General features: G+C 41.8%; 1 protein-coding gene across 3 annotated transcripts in view; it reads right to left on the reverse strand.

Moving 5' to 3' along the window:
- The window catches only part of cd2ap (CD2-associated protein), a 120,384-nt gene that overhangs the window by 83,901 nt on the left and 18,239 nt on the right, over nt 1-18,244 (reverse strand). For all 3 annotated transcript variants that reach the window (XM_034195679.1, XM_034195678.1, XM_034195680.1), the window contains exon 2: nt 12,312-12,469. In XM_034195679.1, the coding sequence (XP_034051570.1) occupies nt 12,312-12,469 (158 nt within the window). The remainder of the gene's footprint in view (nt 1-12,311; nt 12,470-18,244) is intronic.

Consider the following 18,244-nt stretch of genomic DNA (forward strand, 5'->3'; position numbering starts at 1 on the left):
CATAATAGACCAACTGACCAGGAGGAGTCAGCCTTACTCACTTTAAAGCTTAACATACACTAAAGAATACTTTTTCAGTATTTGAGGAAAAAACACAGACACTGCAACGATTGGATTTATATTAGTCAGCCCTGCCTAGTTTGACAGTTTGGTCGGAGTTCCCAGGCAGTGATTGACATGGCACCACAGACTTGTTTCTGATTGGCTGTGTTCTTTCAGGCCCAGAGAATATTTTAAATGCCATAAGGAGCACTATGAAGAGGCAGAGGAACCAGATTTTCCTTTAAAGATTATCAGTTACCCGCACTAATATCTTTATTTCAGGATAGATTGATAGTTTCAGAAAAGAGGCTTAACATTTGTTTCAAAAAAGTTGCTAAATGAACATTAAATGCAGCATAATTAGTTGTTACTATCATACTATAGTTATCATTCAAACTATAAGATGTCAAAAAAAATAAAATCAGTATTTTTTTATTTTCATTCTTAACTCGATTTTAAATATAGATGCATTTACTACTCAAACTCCTGATCAATCAGTACCAGGAAATAATATTATTATCATATTTAACAATGCTATGTTTAAGATTAGGACGCCCTACAATACATCAAAAGGAAAGTTACTCCGATCAAATTATTTAAAACATTGAAATGAAGAAATTGGATATTGTGTTATTTTGCAGACGACTTTGTTGCAAACAAAGCTAAATTCATGCACGCTGTTGTAGCCGTGGTTTAATCACAATTTCTTCAGAAACGCATTACCATACAAAACATCTATTTAAATATACATTTAAAAAACAACACGTGTAGAATAAGATCTGTCAGACACAATAGGTGATAGTGGTAAAGGTGACATTAGACATCAGTGTTTCCCACAGATCTGAAATATACTTGGGCGGGTGGTGGCAGCGGGCGGGGGGGGGGGGTGCGCAAAAAAAAAACAAAGTTTTCATTTTGTATAATCATTTTGCGTAAAGATGGCACTCAAGGGCACACTAGAGGTGGTGTTCCACTATCCATTAGATCAGTGTTTCTTAAACTTTTTCATACCAAGGACCACTTAACCAATGAAAAAACACTCGCGGACCACCTAACTCCACAAATATCCAAAAACACATCGTTTTTTTAGAACAGATTACAAATCGCCTGAAGATGGTACAGACAAGTGGCAACATGTGTGAAGAAGGTGTTGCGCTGGGCTATATCATGCAATTGAAAGTGAAACTTAAGCTCGCTCCATTGCGGAGATATTCCTGCGAGAGTGCGGAAAACTTAAATTAATTAATTAATTTCAAATGTGAAATGTTACCAATATACTCACGGACCACTAGGGGGCGCTCACGGACCACCAGTGGTCCGCGGACCACACTTTGAGAAGCACTGCATTAGATCAATCACTACCCTCTCAAATGGAAATATGTGTTTACATAAATGGTGACCACACCGTTTGAGACCCACTGAGAACTTAGACTAAGTTAACTATCTAAACACTCAGAGAGTCCTTTACCTCACCTGAGCTGAGATTATCCCGAGCTTGAATGACACACAGAGACCAATCAAGGGCTTTGATTTATGATCTCTATGACAGTGGCCATGTTGGCAGGCCACATCATGTAGACAGCCAGTCACCCTGTGTGAGGCAGGCCACTTAATGAGGCGAGATCAGAGCAAGGGAGCGAGGGATCATTGTCCATAAGTTAATCGATCGCAGATGGCGTCGTGGTCACGGACGAATACAAAAAAAAAATACAAAAAAAACGTATAAAAAAAACAATAAAATAAAATAAAATGGGTCGCGAAATATACTTGGGCGGCCGTTAATATACCTGGGCGGCCCGCCCAAGTATAGTCTATGTGTGGGAAACCCTGGACATACTAGATCAAATAATGTTTGTTAAAAAGCCTCTTATTAAAAAATTACATTTAGAATCTTAAGCATGTGTCTTTATCAAGTGAGTTGCAGGATTGATCAAGACTGTGAAGTGGAACAGAAAGGTAACATGTGAAACAATATGCATCAGTTTCAGATAACATAAGGAGAAGTGAAAAGTGTGTGAGAAGTATGTTCTGGTGAGCTGAAGAGACACAGGAAAAGACCACAACAATGGCTTTGGGTGTAGGGGCTCAGTGCAACATTGTACTAGTTACTCATGCTAAAAGTAGCCACTGCTAATGATCCCAATGATCCAATCAGTCACATCTGCCTGGGAAACTCCGTGACAGCAGCACTAAGTCCACATCACACCTTCACTAAATACAGTCAGGAATAACATACATTATGTGTGCATAAGTACATTTGTCTATAGCCATTCATACTTAGCAGGTTCCAGCATGCACTGGGGAAGACTGAGGTAGAGTACACATTGAACAATCAGCAGACTATGACAAGACTAAAGACATATTACTACATTTGCACGTAACGGTCACTGAAATGTCTCCAAATAACTAGGGATGCACGATATTGGTTTTTTGAAACCGATACCGATACCTTCCTGCTTCTCAAGACCGATAATTAAAAAAAATGTACGCCACTAATTATTTTAACGCGATTAACGCATGTGTATTTTTTTCATGTGTAGTTTCAGAGCGCATCGAGTTTAACATACCATCTACAAGCTGATGCTGACAGCCCCGCTCCTGCCGCCCGCTTGTGGCAGACCACACTTCCACGCTCACCGGCAGGCACCGACTGGCCATCTGGAGGACCGGGAGGGTGTGTGTATGTGTGGCCCGAGCGAGCGAGAGAGAGGCCTTACGTGCATTTGTTGTTAGCATCTGGTGCTAGCTAGCTGCGCTAACGGATATAAGGAGCTGTTTAAATGAAAACAGAGGAGCGACATTTCGCCACAACTGCGCCGAGCACTTGACTTTATGCAGGAAGCCAGACAGTGGGACATTGTACGAAAAGTCAGCACACTCAGCACGGATAGTGCGCAACATGATTGCAGCGTCCAGGCAGCTCCGGTTCGAGCATATGCCTTGAGTTGCACATAGCTCCAACGCCCATACCACCGACGACATGTTTGTTTACTGTCCTGGCTTCACGGCCGCACACCATTTACGTCACAGCCAGGCATGAGTTAGGGAGCGCTGGATTTGTGAAGAACTCCTAAACCACTAATACCACAGTACTGGCAAAACGGGAGGAGCCGAGTGAAAAACAAGCGCCCCTCATCCCAATCCACCCACACCGCAGTATTTTTTTCTTTTTTTTTACCCAAAATATATATTGCATATTATCGGGGCTATTAATACTGGTATCGGGTTTATCGGGATGACGTCATAATTCCTAATATCGGACCGATAATTATCGGCCCGATAATTATCGTGCATCCCTACAAATAACCAAACTGCATGTTTTTAGTCCTTAAAGTTCACCTATCATGCTATTTTTAGGCAATAGCATAGGTCTCAGATATATACAAATATATTAAAAAAAAACATGTCTATTAAAGGTGGGGTATTTAATTTTGGAGAAACCAGCTAGAGTGCGCTAGAATTTCAAAGTACACAACTGGAAAAAATCGCCCTCTTCCTTCAGACTTCCTTACAGAGCCCCTCCTCCAACACACACGAACGCGCACATGACCAATGAGGGCACGAGATAAGTTTGTGCACAGATGGAAGGCTGACAGGCAGGTAGGCCATCCAATCATTTTAGCCGGGCCGGCTAAAATTATTTCCACAGATGAATTTTTTTTTTATTGTCAAAGCATTTAATATATTCATTGCTATCGGGAGGTTAAGAGCATTCCATGGAATATAACAAAAAGTGTTTCTGAAATAAATTACACACCCCACCTTTTGTGTTTTGGTCAAAATACCAAACAGATCACCCATTCTAGCCATGCCTCATATCCCTATATTTCACTTCCTGTTTCAAAAGTGCTGATTATATGTATAAAGCTTTAAAAAACAAACAAATTGATTAAAAAAGAGGGGCGGAGCTTAGTAGTATGATTCTACCGGCAGATACTGCGGTGATGAAACGCCATATCATGGATTATCAAGGATTCTTTCTGAAACAGTCTGGAGCTCAAAGGCTTTCTCTCTTGCCGGCTATACCACAAGGTGAGTTCCTTTTTATTTCCTGCTTCTTCACACACATGCTCTCCAGTACAGGTTAGCTCTGAGTGTTAGCGATGCTAATGTAAACATGCACCGACCATATTACGTCCAAAACAGTCGGGCATTGTTTCTGATAGCAACGTTTCTGATAGGGCCGTCTGTCTGCATAGCCGATATGACGTCATATCGGACGCAAATCTGGTCTCCGTTTTTAGAGAGCTGGGTACGGAGGAAAAGAGAGAGGGTTTTATTTTCTGACGCTGTGTGAGTTCCCTGACACACCGGGGACACATATTTATGTATAAAAGACATCAAAAAGTGCATTTGTGGTAAACTCCTGTATTTATACTAATAGTTATCATACAGTGTATTTTTGGTTATCTACAGTTTTGAAAATAACTCACTTTAGCAAATGTGAGGTAAAGACTGAAGCACCTACAGTATATGTTAAATGAGTACTTTTATAGGACATAGTGGTTGTTATTTTTCATTAATTATTTAAAATGCTAAAGTACTGCTCACATGCAAACTAACATGCTTCAGTTATATAATATGTCATTGTGACATGCTTCTTTTTTTAAATCACGTTTATATTAGGTGAACAGACTGGGTTTGAGTCTGTGATGAGCTTACTGCTAATTAAACTGTATGAATAAAACTGTTGAAACTACTGGGCTATCCCGGCCCCCTACATTGTAGCCCCGCCCACTTCCACAACCATTTGTTATAAAAAGTCTACAGAGAATTCCAGTGTCATTCTGTGTTGCCTTTACCTGTTTGCTTAAGCTCCGCCCCCTTCCATAACCCATGACTCTTATGGGATGCATGCACAGAGTTCATGTCCAAGGGTGTCAGATACTATTTTATTGTTGCCTGGCGTCCCACCAGCATTTTGATTGGCATGAATGTGAGAGGACCCGTTTATTAGAGTTATAATTATTTTATTTATTTTTAATAAACTTGCCTTCCCTTTATCTCAACAACTGCCTTGCTCTTGACATTAGATAATAAAGGCAAATAAGAAACACACTTTTTTATTCTACAAATTCTATATATGTTGTTTTTTAATGAACTTAGCCACCACACAACACTTGCTAGCAGTTAAGACTGAAGTCCTACTCTCAGAGCCATTGCTGTAAAAGGCTCATAGACCAATGAAAACAGGAACACTAATTGAGTATTGCAGAAGAAAAACGTTCTAAGTTTCAAACTGCAGATCCACAGAGATACAGCTGGCAGGAAAACGGTAAAGAAACAAGTGTAAGATAAATGTGAACACTGAGGAAGTACTTCCACTACTCTCAGGTGTCTGTATGAAGTTATTAACAACACAGAAGACAGTGTGTGGGGGGATTCTGCTGAAACATCTGGGGTTTTAATAAGATTGCACAAACATATGGGCATCACTTCTTCCAGTATAGTCAGCTCACACAGGAATTGTCCATAGCATGTTTGATACGCGTTATCGTTAAAGAAAAAATACAAACATTCATGTAATGTTTGTTACTGAAGAGGTGATGCTGGCTGTGAGTCTTTGAAAGTGTTTAGGTACTTCGAGTGAACAATCTCTGTGGGGAAATACATATCAGTTTTATAGTTTGTATAATCACCATTAGTGGCTCAGCGATGTTACCTTAATTGACTTCATCTAATATAAATAGACTCCTATCACCAACAAGGGGTGAAACAAAAGGGAATGAGAGGACACTGTTATTAGAAGGGCAATCTTATGAATAATTATATATAATATATGAGCAAATAACAAATATGCGTGTATGTTCTTTTGTATAATATGTGTTTAAAGTTGTCTGCTGGTTTTGGGGATTTCCCTTCCCTGCAGTGTGCTCTATAGGTTTGTATGCATGTAAACGTTCTACAAAGATTACAATCCCAAAGTTCCCTCCAGAGGGAGTTTGTCTGCCTAAAACGCCTCCATTAGACTCCTTTATTTAACTCTGTAACATAATGACATCACTATGTAACACTTGCACTTCTATTGGATAGCACTACAACACATTGTATGTGATAGGCTAAGGGGCAGGACATCTGTAAGCGGTCGACCAATCACAACAAAGCCAGCCAGCTAACCAATCAGAGCAGACTGGGCTCTGGTTTCAGACAGAGGGTGAAAAGAGGTGCTGCAGCACAGGCAGTATGAGAAAGATAAAGAGCTTTGTGAACATTAAAGCATGGAGACATGTCACCGTAGAGACTGAAAATTAGACCTCTTTAAAAAGGTATTCCGTTATCCACATATAAGTTATACCTCTAAGCATTGAGCCATGTCAACGCTTTTAAGATAGGCTACAATAATAATATTTGCTTGCTTCATCCTCTTAGTTTTTCAGGAATTTGCTGTACCAGTATAATTGTTTATTTTTGCTCGCACGCAGCAACGCTCTGAAGTCCTCATCAGGGTCAGGATTCTTCTTTTCAGCGCTCATAGCCCTGGTGAGCAGGTGAGGCTAGGCTAGAGTTTGCTTCTTAAATATCTAAGATAAGTATCAATGGAATTAAATCAAATATTCTATTATTGAGCGCTTTATCCAAAGGCAAACTTAATGTAACAATATATTTCTGGTAGACAACGCCACAGCAGGAAGCAGTCAGGTAGAGGTTAGCGCTGTGACTGAGGCTTTAGAAGTGGAATGATACTAGCTGTCAAGACACTGGTTTTTTTTATTCTACCTTTTTGATTGAGAAATGGCGTGTAGCGCATACAAGTTATTTGTGATCAAGTCAGCAGCAGTACGCTGCAATTAAAATGTTACGAGCCTTATTATGCACGTGAGGATTAAAAAACAAACGGTATAACCCAAAGTAATCTACTTTACAATAAATCTATATGCCTTGATGTCGCCGTTCATTCACAGACAATCATTGACCAGGACATGGATGTGTTTATAGGCAGATTTTTTTTCGCTTATCCAACATAATTGTTATGTACGTTTATCTTAGTTGAGTCTTAAAGTGGGAACTGTGGTCCTAACACTTAAAGCATGATCAACCCCTGAATAAAAAAAACTGAAAATATCAATAACATTTTTGAGCTGAGCTATAAAATATTGTTTAACATTACAAAGGCTAAGAATGTCCCATCAACATGGTTCTATATTCACACCTTCAGATAAAAACCAGAAACACTACACAGATAGATATATATATATATATACACAACTTCTATAATCACAAAACAAACACACATTCCTTTCTTCATAACCATCTTCCATTGATTAATAAGATTATTTCAAGCACCCTTCATCAACAATATGTGACCTGCTCTATCGAAATCAGTCGCATTGACCCGAAGACACATTTTGAGTTGTATACACTGCTGGAAAGAGGATATTCCTAGCTTTCTAATGATATCAGGATTGTTTTTGTACTCCAAATATTAAGCAAAAGATGTCCCATTATATAATGACTGTCACAGAGTCCTCATTTTGAGAAAAAGGCCTTTAAAGTTTCCTTCTCTGGAATCCATCGATCTGATTGGTTATTAGCAAATGATCAAAGTAGTACGGAGGGAAGATATTTTCGTTTGGATTACTGGTCTGGGGGAAGCTCGCGAGTGTGTGTGTGTGGTGTGGTGTGGTGTGGTGTGGTGTGGTGTGGTGTGGTGTGTGTGTGTGTGTGTGTGTGTGTGTATTGTGTTTGTTTCCCGGGGAAAACCCTCACGAGAAACACCGGCTGTTGTTCTGCCTGCTGTGACGTCAAGTTACTCCGTTCTCCGCTTGTAATTATGCCGTTACAAGCTTCAAAGTTGTATTTATCTTCTGAATTTGCCGAAACAAGTTTAATATTCTGAAAGCCAAGACTTTGTTTAATTGAAATCAGATGAAAACAAACTGTAACGGACCCTGCCGTGTTATCTATGATTACTATACTCTTACATTCATAATGTCAGCCGGGGGGGGGGGGCGGCGCTGTGGAAGAGCAGATTGCGAGTGAGTGCTGTCTTCGTCCCTTTACAAGCTTCAAAAATGTATTTATCGTGTGATTTTGGAAATAAAAGTTTCATATTCTGAAAGCCAAGACTTTGTTTGTTTAAAATCAAACAAAACACCCGAACCCTGAAAAATTCGTTTTTTACGCAAATCCACGTTTATTTTGAAATGACCCGTTGCGACTTCCGACTGATTTCGATAGAGCGGGTCACAAATACATTCATGTCAATTACTCCTAGGTAACTATAATGAAGCTCTCCTTACCATCTCCCCCCCAGACATGATTCATGCCCCCCCAGCCGATCAGCTACAATTTAAAAGGAAGAGGACAACATCTCAGGCGACAGTAACGTAGTCGGTGGCAAAGTTCAATCAGCCAGCAGGCTCTTTAGAGGATTAACTATCCCAGCTCAGTGACTGTGCCAGGCTGTTTAGCAGATTACCTATCTCACTACGCAGGATTACAGACTGGGAAAAACAAGAGAGCAATGAGAGGGAAGTGAGGGTTTAAAGAAAGGAGGAATGAGATGGGAGAAGATGCACTCTAGTCACTTATTTCACAGTGCATGCACTGTGTAGGTGTCCTGCAAGCTGTAGACATTTTACGCAATATCCAAATAAAATACATTTTATAAATGTAGTCTTGCCAGCTCTACCCTTGAATAGTCACATTTAGAGACAAATGTGTATTAAACTAAAAGCATAATAATCCTGGGGCGCTCTCAATGCTAGTAGTATACTACATGATGTATATTCAACTACTTTCAACTAGGGCTGTGCAATTAATCGTATTTTAATCGCGATTACGATTATGGCTTGCGACGATTATGAAAACAGCATAATTGACAAAATACGATTATTTTGCTGGGTGCGCTTTCGCCCCTCCCTAAAAGCCCACTCGGCCACGTGGGAGTGACATGTGTTGTGAGTGTTCAGCGCGAGCGAATATGTCAGAACAAGAGCAGCAACTCGTTAAAAAGAAGGGTACAACTATTTCCACTATTTGGAAGTACTTTGGCTTTCAGGAGTCCGACGTGGAGCAAAACAAAGTACAGTGCAGGATTTGTTACCAGGTTGTGTTGGCACCACACACTAACACAACCATCTCTTTAATCATCTGAAATACAACAACAAAGTGCAATACGACCGGGCAGTAATACAACAAAAAGCAGATGCCCGCTCGACTTCATCCACCACATCATCACAGTCATCGATTCAGGACGCATTGTACAGAGCAATGGCCGACGCGACGAGCTCGCAGAGACACAGATATATTACAGGTGCCATTACATTTCACATCGCTAAAGATATGTGCCCAGTTAGCACTGTTAGCAACCAGGGCTTTAAGCAACTTGTCAACACGTTGGACAAGCGTTACGCGATGCCGTTTCTGTATTATTTCAGCAGGTCTGCGCTGCCTGCACTATATGACAAATGCCGTGGGGAAGTTGAGAGAGATGTGGCTTCAGCTGACTACTTTGCGACCACAACGGACCTATGGTCTAGCCCAGGGGTGCCCAACCAGTCGATCGCGAGATGTCTAAAAATAGAACAACAATATTCTGTTTTATCGTTAATGTCCTGTAACATAATCTTCCTGTGCCAGAATAATGCACTTGAACGCATCAAAGCTTTGTGATTGGCCGGCGTCACCCCTGTGTCGGGGCGTGGCTGAGGGTCTTCAGTACAGGTGGCAATATTGTCACCTGCCTGCGCTCATCTCTGAAACCAGACCATGTAAACAGGCTGTTGTTTCTAGCGAACAATCTTTAAGAGATGACACGAGCAGCCCTACCAGCATTTGCCATGGTGGCCTAAACATTTGTATTTGGTCTTAAATTGTAGTTCAACATTTATTTCCTGTTACTTCTGGACCATGACGGTTGGCCAGCCTTCAACGTTTAACTGAGTGGAATATGTTGAATATGTTTTACCAAAATGTTGGCTATATGTTAAGGAGTTTTCAGTAGGTTGTGACAGTGCACTGCATCATGTTTGATTTCATTTATTTTGGTCTAATTTATTTTTATTTATCATATTAATATATGTTTAGTATGGTTTTGGAAGTGCGCTCCAACATATTTGTTGATCTTGTTTATTGGTAAAATATTATTTGTTTTAAAGTTCAATAAATGGTCAATGAATAATCGTCAAAATAATCGTGATATCAATTATTGACCCAAATAATCGTGATTATGATTTTTGCCATAATCGCACAGCCCTACTTTCAACTTATCCTGTCGATTCTGTTTTCACGTGATTTTATTTGAAATTAATTGAATTTTAAGCTTCAATTTGGTTACCTTAAAGGTCCCATGTTTTGGCCATTTCTACAGATCATAATTCCATTGTTGAGGTCTACTAAAATAGATTTACATTGTTCAATGTTCCAAACTCAAATTGGTTTCTCAGACAGCATGTCTGTATAGTATGTGTATTCACTCTCTGTCCTAAACGCCTTGAGTATTTTCTGTGTTAGAGTTTTACTCGCTACAGGGTGTACTTTGAGGGTTTGTGACTCTGCAGACCGTTTACATGCAGAAAAACCTTCATAACACAAGGGGACGGGGTGATAACCAGAAAAGCATATGATGGGACCTTTAAGTAAGAGGGTGCAGCGCCCCTGTTACATGGTTTAGACAAAACCCTGGTATTTAAATACACCATAACAATCTATAGAGTTTCATAGAGTACACAATATGAAAACACACAATATTATAGAACTATATCGGAGGACCAGGGGGTTTCCCGATGGCCAGGCCAGGCCTGTTAAGTGGCCTGCTGGTCCGAAGATTTTTTTATTTTTTTTATGAATTGTGAATGCAACGCTGCGCAAATGTGGGTCTGCCTCACACAGGGGGACTGGCTGTCCACATGATGTGGTCTGCCTCACACAGGGTGACTGGCTGTCTACATGATGTGGTCTGCCTCACACAGGGTGACTGGCTGTCTACATGATGTGGCCTGCCGACATGGCCACTGTCATACAGATCATAAATCAAAGCCCTTGATTGGTCTCTGTGTGTCAGTCAAGCTCGGGATAACCTCAGCTCAGGTGAGGTTAAGGACTCTCTGAGTGTTTAGATAGTTAACTTAGTCTAAGTTCTCAGTGGGTCTCAAACGGTTTGGTCACCATTTATGTAAACACATATTTCCATTTGAGGGGGGAGTGATTAGTAAAAATAAGCAGGAATAAAAAGAAAGAAAAGTTAACTAGGTGAAAAAAGGTAAGATAAACTTTAAAAACTTGTTGAGAGCTAAAACTAGTTTTTGCTGCTGCCTCAAAGAGGAGCAGGGGGAGAGGGGGAGAGGAGCGAGAGGAGCAGGGGGGAGAGGAGCAGGGGGGAGAGGGGGAGAGGAGCGAGAGGAGCAGGGGGGAGAGGGGAGAGGAGGGGAGAGGAGCAGGGGGGGAGAGAGGGGACGAGAGGAGCAGGGGGGAGAGGAGCAGGGGGGAGAGGAGGGAGAGGAGCAGGGGGGGAGAGGAGCAGGGGGAAGAGGAGGGAGAGGAGCAGGGGGAGAGGAGCAGGGGGGAGAGGAGCAGGGGGGAGAGGAGGGAGAGGGGGGAGAGGAGCAGGGGGAGAGGGGGGGAGAGGGGGGAGAGGAGCAGGGGGAGAGGAGCAGGGGGAGAGGAGCAGGGGGGAGAGGGGGAGAGGAGCGAGAGGAGCAGGGGGGAGAGGAGGAGGGAGAGGAGCAGGGGGGAGAGGAGGAGGGAGACAGGAGAGGTGGATTCAGGAGCCCAGACACACACAACTATAAATGAACCAAAAATAAATAAATAAACAAGTTTCAGTGTTTTTTCATATTGGATATGGGATGTTATTGGTTAGGGTTATGTTCTTATGATTTTATGATTATTGAAATGTATACAGTTCTGTTTCATATGGGTGTTCCCATAGATCTAGTCTCTTTATTTTGCAGATTGATACATTTAACTCCAAACTAAATTTAAAAAATCTTACTCGGGGGGCATGCCCCCGGACCCCCCTAGAGGATTTGAGGTCCACCCCCACTTCAAATCACATGGACAGGTTCCTAAATACATTTACCATCTTTTTTAAATAGTAACCCATGTCCATATGTTCATGTGTGGGTAGTAGATTTAAACTATAGGGCTATCACTATGGGCCCTGCCTGTACCTGTTCACTCTGCCATCGCGTGAAGGGTCTGCTAACAAGCGACCAACAGAAAGGTTCATGTTGTTGCACGTCACAAAGGCACGTCACCTCCACCTCCACCGCCCCCCCCCCAAAGTATATTTCATATCTGTGGGAAACACTGTGTGTTTTGCTCACCTTAACAAAGTTGTCAGGGAAGAGGCCCCTCTTCCCCTTGAGGTCCCCCTCCATCCAGCCATCCTCTTCTATATAGCGCACGTTCTTGATGATCTCGCCCGGTCGCAGGGTCAGTTCGTCATCATGGAGCGCGTCGTACTCATACTCCACCAGGACCTCTGCTCAGGACAGGGGGAGGGAGGAAAAGCACACAGAAATTAACAAAATATCAATAAACTAACACTACGGAGCAATGTCCATTTCACATATTTGTTCCTAGCATCTATTTATTTATTGGGGTTCGTACAGAACATATACACTTTATAGTCCATGATGGTAAGGAGCAGGGAGAAGAAAGTATTGATTTGACCTGCCCCTTACTCAAAAACAGATGGTCTGTCAATCACTGCTACCTACAACCAAATACTTATATTAACATGAAAACAAAAAAACATGAAAACAACATCTACTATCAGTGAAACGGATTACCTGGCAGTTTGACATTGTGCATACAGTCTGATTAAGATGTTACAACAGCCCTTTATATAGTTTGCTATGGATTCCACAGTTTAAACCCCACAGGATCTATTACTGAGTCATAAAACCATTTCATTTGATGACAGGTCGAGCATTTTGTATAGAAAACGGAAGAGCAATTAAATAGTTAAAATAATCCGCAATAATCATAATAGTTCAAAAGAAGCGAAAAAAGCCCCAGTGATGAGTTGACTTTCTAAATGCATTTTGTCTCTTTTTTTTTAGACAAATCTTAAAGGTCCCATGTCATGGCCATTTCTACTGATCATAATTCCATTGTTGAGGTCGACTAGAATAGATTTACATTGTTCAATGTTCCTAACTCACATTGGTTTCTCACAGCATCTCTGTATAGTATGTGTATTCACTCTGTCCTAAACGGATTGTTGGAGCTCCTGTCCCCCCCCCCTCCCTATGAGCCCACTGTGCTCTGATTGGTCAGCTCACCCACTCTGTTCTGATAAGTTCTCCACCGTTACAGCGGAACATCAGTGATTATGTGTTACCATGGCGTTAGCAACCAGAAAGTGACACCAGTAAGGACAAACAGGTGAGAATGCAGCGTGGGGTCTGGGTGCCGTGTAGGCGGGACGTTGCGCGGCTCTCTGCTGCGAGGAGCGGACAGTGGTGTTCATTTTGTCAGCTACTTTTTAATTTAGTTTTAGTCTTTGTCCTGTGTTAAATGTCCTTTTTAGTTTTAGTCATATTTAGTCACCTTCATCCTGTTTTTATTTAGTCAAGTTTTAGTCGACTAAAAGTCTGATCATTTTAGTCTTATTTTAGTCAAAGAAAACTAATTATTTTAGTCTACTTTTTGTCAATGAAAACTGTTGAGTCTTTTTTAGTCATCAGATTATATAGAACATTTCAGTCAAACTGGTCTAGCCAAAACCAATCATTTGTCATTTTAGTCAAACTTATTCCACAATAAGATTATATCTTGTCCTTATTTGATGAAAAACAGGTTGAATGATTAAGAAGCTTTGCAGAGAGTATCTGGTCAGGTTTGTGGTGTTTTCACCAGCTGTGTTATGGCCGCATTGCTTCCCTTCTGATGAAACAATGCATTCGCTTTTGTTCTCCGCCTCATTGTAGCGAAAATGGGCCCAAATATCACATCGTTTCTTTCTCCCAAGCAGTGGTGGCTTTAGACTTTTTCGTTGTGTGACGACCCCTCCCCCCTTCTGCCTGGCTGTGCTCCCTGCCTTGCTGTCCTCTGGTAGGTGCTGGGAGTGTCGTCCTGTTTGTGCCCGCCCATCTAGAGGCGGAGCCTCAAGAAGGTATAAAGGTTGCCCAGCTGCAAGGTTCAGTCTCAGATCCTGGCATGCTGCAGCAACCTCAGCCTTCAGCCTGTGTTAGGTTTGATGCACCCTCCAACATGCTACAACACCCTTCCACACACCCACACACTGCTCACACTACTGACAGTCTGATTCTTACGCACACTATATTCATCAGAGGTGTTTTTGGTTAACTTGTTAAATAAACAGATATTTAGCATTTAACTCTGTGTGGCCTCCCTATTTGTTCCAGCCCTTAGCAGGTTGTAACAGTTGTCAGTCATTTTGAGACAGGATCGTAACATTTCCGTCATAATCCATTATTACCCGTCGAGTGCACAATTTATCAATCACTCGCGCTGACGGGGGGGGTCTTCGGTTAACGCGAGTGCGACCACTGCTGCCAAGCCCTGTTGTTGCCATTTCATTTTCTGTTAAATAAGGTTAGTTAGACCATGAGTTAGAGCCGAGTCTTCCTGACAGTTCACAGTGTGCCGCTGCCCGGTGTAATTCAAATCTACCGCCGCGCGCAGCACAGACACACAGCTGCTGCCCTGCCGCAGCGCCGGAAATGGAACTGCTGGGAGAAAAACTGACTATCAGAGATGTAACGTTATCTTTGATAATATTTCTTCTCCTCATTTTTCGTCAACGAAAGTAAAGAGAGATTTTGGCATACTTTTTATTTAGTAAACTACCTTTTCGTCTCGTCACTTTTCGTCAACGATATTGCATGATGATTTTGTTACAGTTATTGTTTACTGCCGTCGGTGCCGTCTCGGCATCGTCTCGTTTTCGTCATGGAAAAAAAGGTCGTTGACCAACATATGTCGTCGTAGTTTTAGTCAACGAAATGAACACTAGCGGACAGTGTGAGCTGGATTACTGGTGTTGTTTTCTGGTTGCTGCGTGGGGGCTGCGAAACTCAGCCTGAGCACCATGGACGCGGGAAGGGGGGGTGCTGAGGGGGCTGCACTAGCACCCGCACCCCCCCCCGCACCTACAGTGTAAATGTGCCACAGGTTATCCGCTGCAAGGCTCCACTCGCACCCCCCCCCCAGCGTGTCACAGTTTCGCTGCTGAGAGAGTGTGTGTGTGTGTGTGTGTGTGTAAGGAGCTCCAATTGGTTCCCGGAAGAAAACAAATTGAAATAGAAAAATCTCCAATGAGGCGTTCTGGGGCAGCACAGACAGGTATTTTCTGTGTTAGAGTTGTACTCGCTACAGGGTGTACTTTGAGGGTTTGTGACTCTGCAGGCCGTTTACATGCAGAAAAAGCATCATAACACACAAGGGTTAACCGGAAAGGACCGGATGGGTAACCGGAAAAGCATGACATGGGCCCTTTAACTTAACCTTGTAAACCAACTACATGCCTAGAACCAAAACAACAAATGTTGTTTCCTACACAAATGAATGTGTAGGAATGGTTGGCACATAGCAAATTGGTCTAAAGTCTAGCCAAAAAAAGGCTCACTGTTTAGTTTCTATTGTGCCGAGATAAATGTGCCTCACAGCGCACTGATCAAATCTTGCAAACCCAGACTCAATATTGTAGTGCTAAAAGAAAAAACGATTGACTCAGCTCTTAAGATGAATGGATGCCTCTGTGAGTAATAAGATGTGGTTTTGATTTACAGGAACCGGACCTTTTCCCGTGATGTTTAAAGTGTGTTACACAGCAAGTTACATTATTCCAAAAATAGAAAGCAACAAGATGTTTGCATTTACCATTGCCATTCCAACAGGAAGGAAACATGGTGGAAGTAAGACAAGTAAAGTAATTTAGATGTAATTAATGAAGTAAAAAGCTTCACTTAAGACATGCTCTCAAGCTAAGCTGAGTGAGACTACAGTCGTAGAATCTCTTTAGTCGGATGCAACTTTAGTCATCTGAATTATGATTGTAATGTTTGACCAAGCATCATGCATTGCTATATTCTGGGTTTTTTTGTCCTGGCTGTTTCAAACAGCTGAAAATAAACATTTGGCTGTACGTGAAGAAACAGCAAAAACATTTGTAAATAATCTATGCAAACAGACATTTAAGATCGTGCAAGGCAGTTTGACAAGCAAGTTGACTGATTCCAGTCCAGCAGGTTGAGCAACCTCTAAAAATAAGGCAGCTGTAGAGGACTTACTGGAAGAGAAGTATTTTACTACGTGGTATGGCCCTTTAAGACCTGACTCATTGCTATGTTTGTAAAATGTAAACTTCTTAAATGTTTTATGTGAGGGACTGCAGATGGAAATTAGCTCAAAGCTAAATCTGACACTGTTACGCTTGACACAATTTAATGTTTTAAGTGTTCATTACTGTGCATTGTCCCTAGCCAAATAAACGATTCAATAAATAAATAGAGACACTCAACTGGCATGGCTACTTTCACACCAAGCACAGCCAAAACAAAAACATGTATGTTGGTCAAGCTGTAAAAGATGAACTGCTGGTGTGTATGTGGCTGGTTCAACTGTCAGGGATTGTGTACGTGTGTGTCGCTCTAGTCTCTCTCTGACATCCCCAACCTTGGCTCCAACACTACAGCAGTCTAGGCCAACATCCAAGATGAAATTGTTCCCGACCACTGATCTCAGAGCAGCGCTCCCTGCTACATCAAATGCTGCTTTAATCCACTTCAAGATACTGGTGCTATCCTGTTGTGATTGTGATTCTTTATTCAAGACATGGTTAAACCATACACTCCAGCATGTGCACTTCACTCTGCAACAGCCAATCAGCTCACTTCACCATCCCTGTGACTAGAACAGAAGACAGGACAGCAGAAATCCTACAAATCCTCCATTGCAAAATGAAAATCCACCAGTTTCCATTGTACGTTGGCCATAAAATTCTAAATAAATTCCCACTTCTGTATGTAGCACTTAAAAGCTTTGGTTAAGTTGAAGACAATGCAGTAGGATTCACAATGGTTTGGATTATTGGAAGGTAATGGACTTGCAGGATTCCTGCTAAATGAAATGCAATGTAATGTAAGGACTGAGTAAGGACTGTTAAAAGAGTTGGCAGTGGTTCAACGCATCTCCTCAAGCAAAGTCTAGAAAAGGATTTTAGTAAAACGATTATGTTCTCTTTAAAGGTCACATGTCATGGCCATTTCCACTGATCATAATTCCATTGTTGAGGTCTACTAGAATAGATTTATATTGTGCAATTTTCCAAACTCACATTGGTTTCTCAAACAGCATCTCTGTAAACTATGTGTATTCACTGAATTTCTCCAATAGCTCCAGCCTCCACCCTCCCTGTGAGCAGTGTGCTCTGATTGGTCGGGACGTTGTGAATCGCGCTAAGCTCCGTGGAGGTGTGGTTTCCTTGTTTAGCGATACACAGCGAAACACAGCCAAACTCACCCTGAGCACACACAAAGTCACAGCCGAAGTAAAAACAATAAGTGTGGCTTGATATTGAGTAAGAAAAAGGTTGATAAACGCTGTGAGAATGGGTCTGCAGAGAGAATGGGTCTGCAGAGAGAATTTCGCCGCGATCCCAACTGTCTGTTATCAGCCTGCAGCCCGGGAGGAGAGATCAGCAGAGCTGCCTGCACTGAGTGCGTGTGTGTGAGGAAGTCCGTGGATTGGTCAATTTTAATTTTTGTGATCAGTGACGTCATTGGGCCATTGCATTTACTGGCAAAATGTAAATTAGACAGGGTCTGTGTCACTTGGACAGGTTTCAGTGTAATTGGGGGAAATATAAAATTGCAGAACAGAAGTAACTTGCAGAAGAATAGAACCAGTTAAAACCTGAAACAATAAGCAAAACCTGAAATGGTCGGAAAAAAACAAAAAAGAAGCTTAGCCTACAGCTTGGCCTAGCTGCCTGCTCTGTCTTACTGTGGACTCAGATCAAAACAACCAGATGTCTTTGACAACAAAGGGTCACATTATTTCATAGAATGATTATGAATTGCAGGAAGGTATGATACTGCCAAATCTAATCGATATCATTAGAATAGGATTATAGAGCGGATACCAATAATCCATTGTTTTCCACTTTAGAGGCTCATCCAGAATGCAGCGGCTCGTCTGGTCTTCAACCTTCCTAAATTCTCCCACACCACTCCGCTCCTCCGCTCCCTTCACTGGCTTCCGGTAACTGCTAGAATCCACTTCAAGA

This window comes from Gymnodraco acuticeps, unplaced genomic scaffold, assembly GCF_902827175.1.
Source record: "Gymnodraco acuticeps unplaced genomic scaffold, fGymAcu1.1, whole genome shotgun sequence".
Classification (NCBI taxonomy): Eukaryota; Metazoa; Chordata; class Actinopteri; order Perciformes; family Bathydraconidae; genus Gymnodraco; species Gymnodraco acuticeps.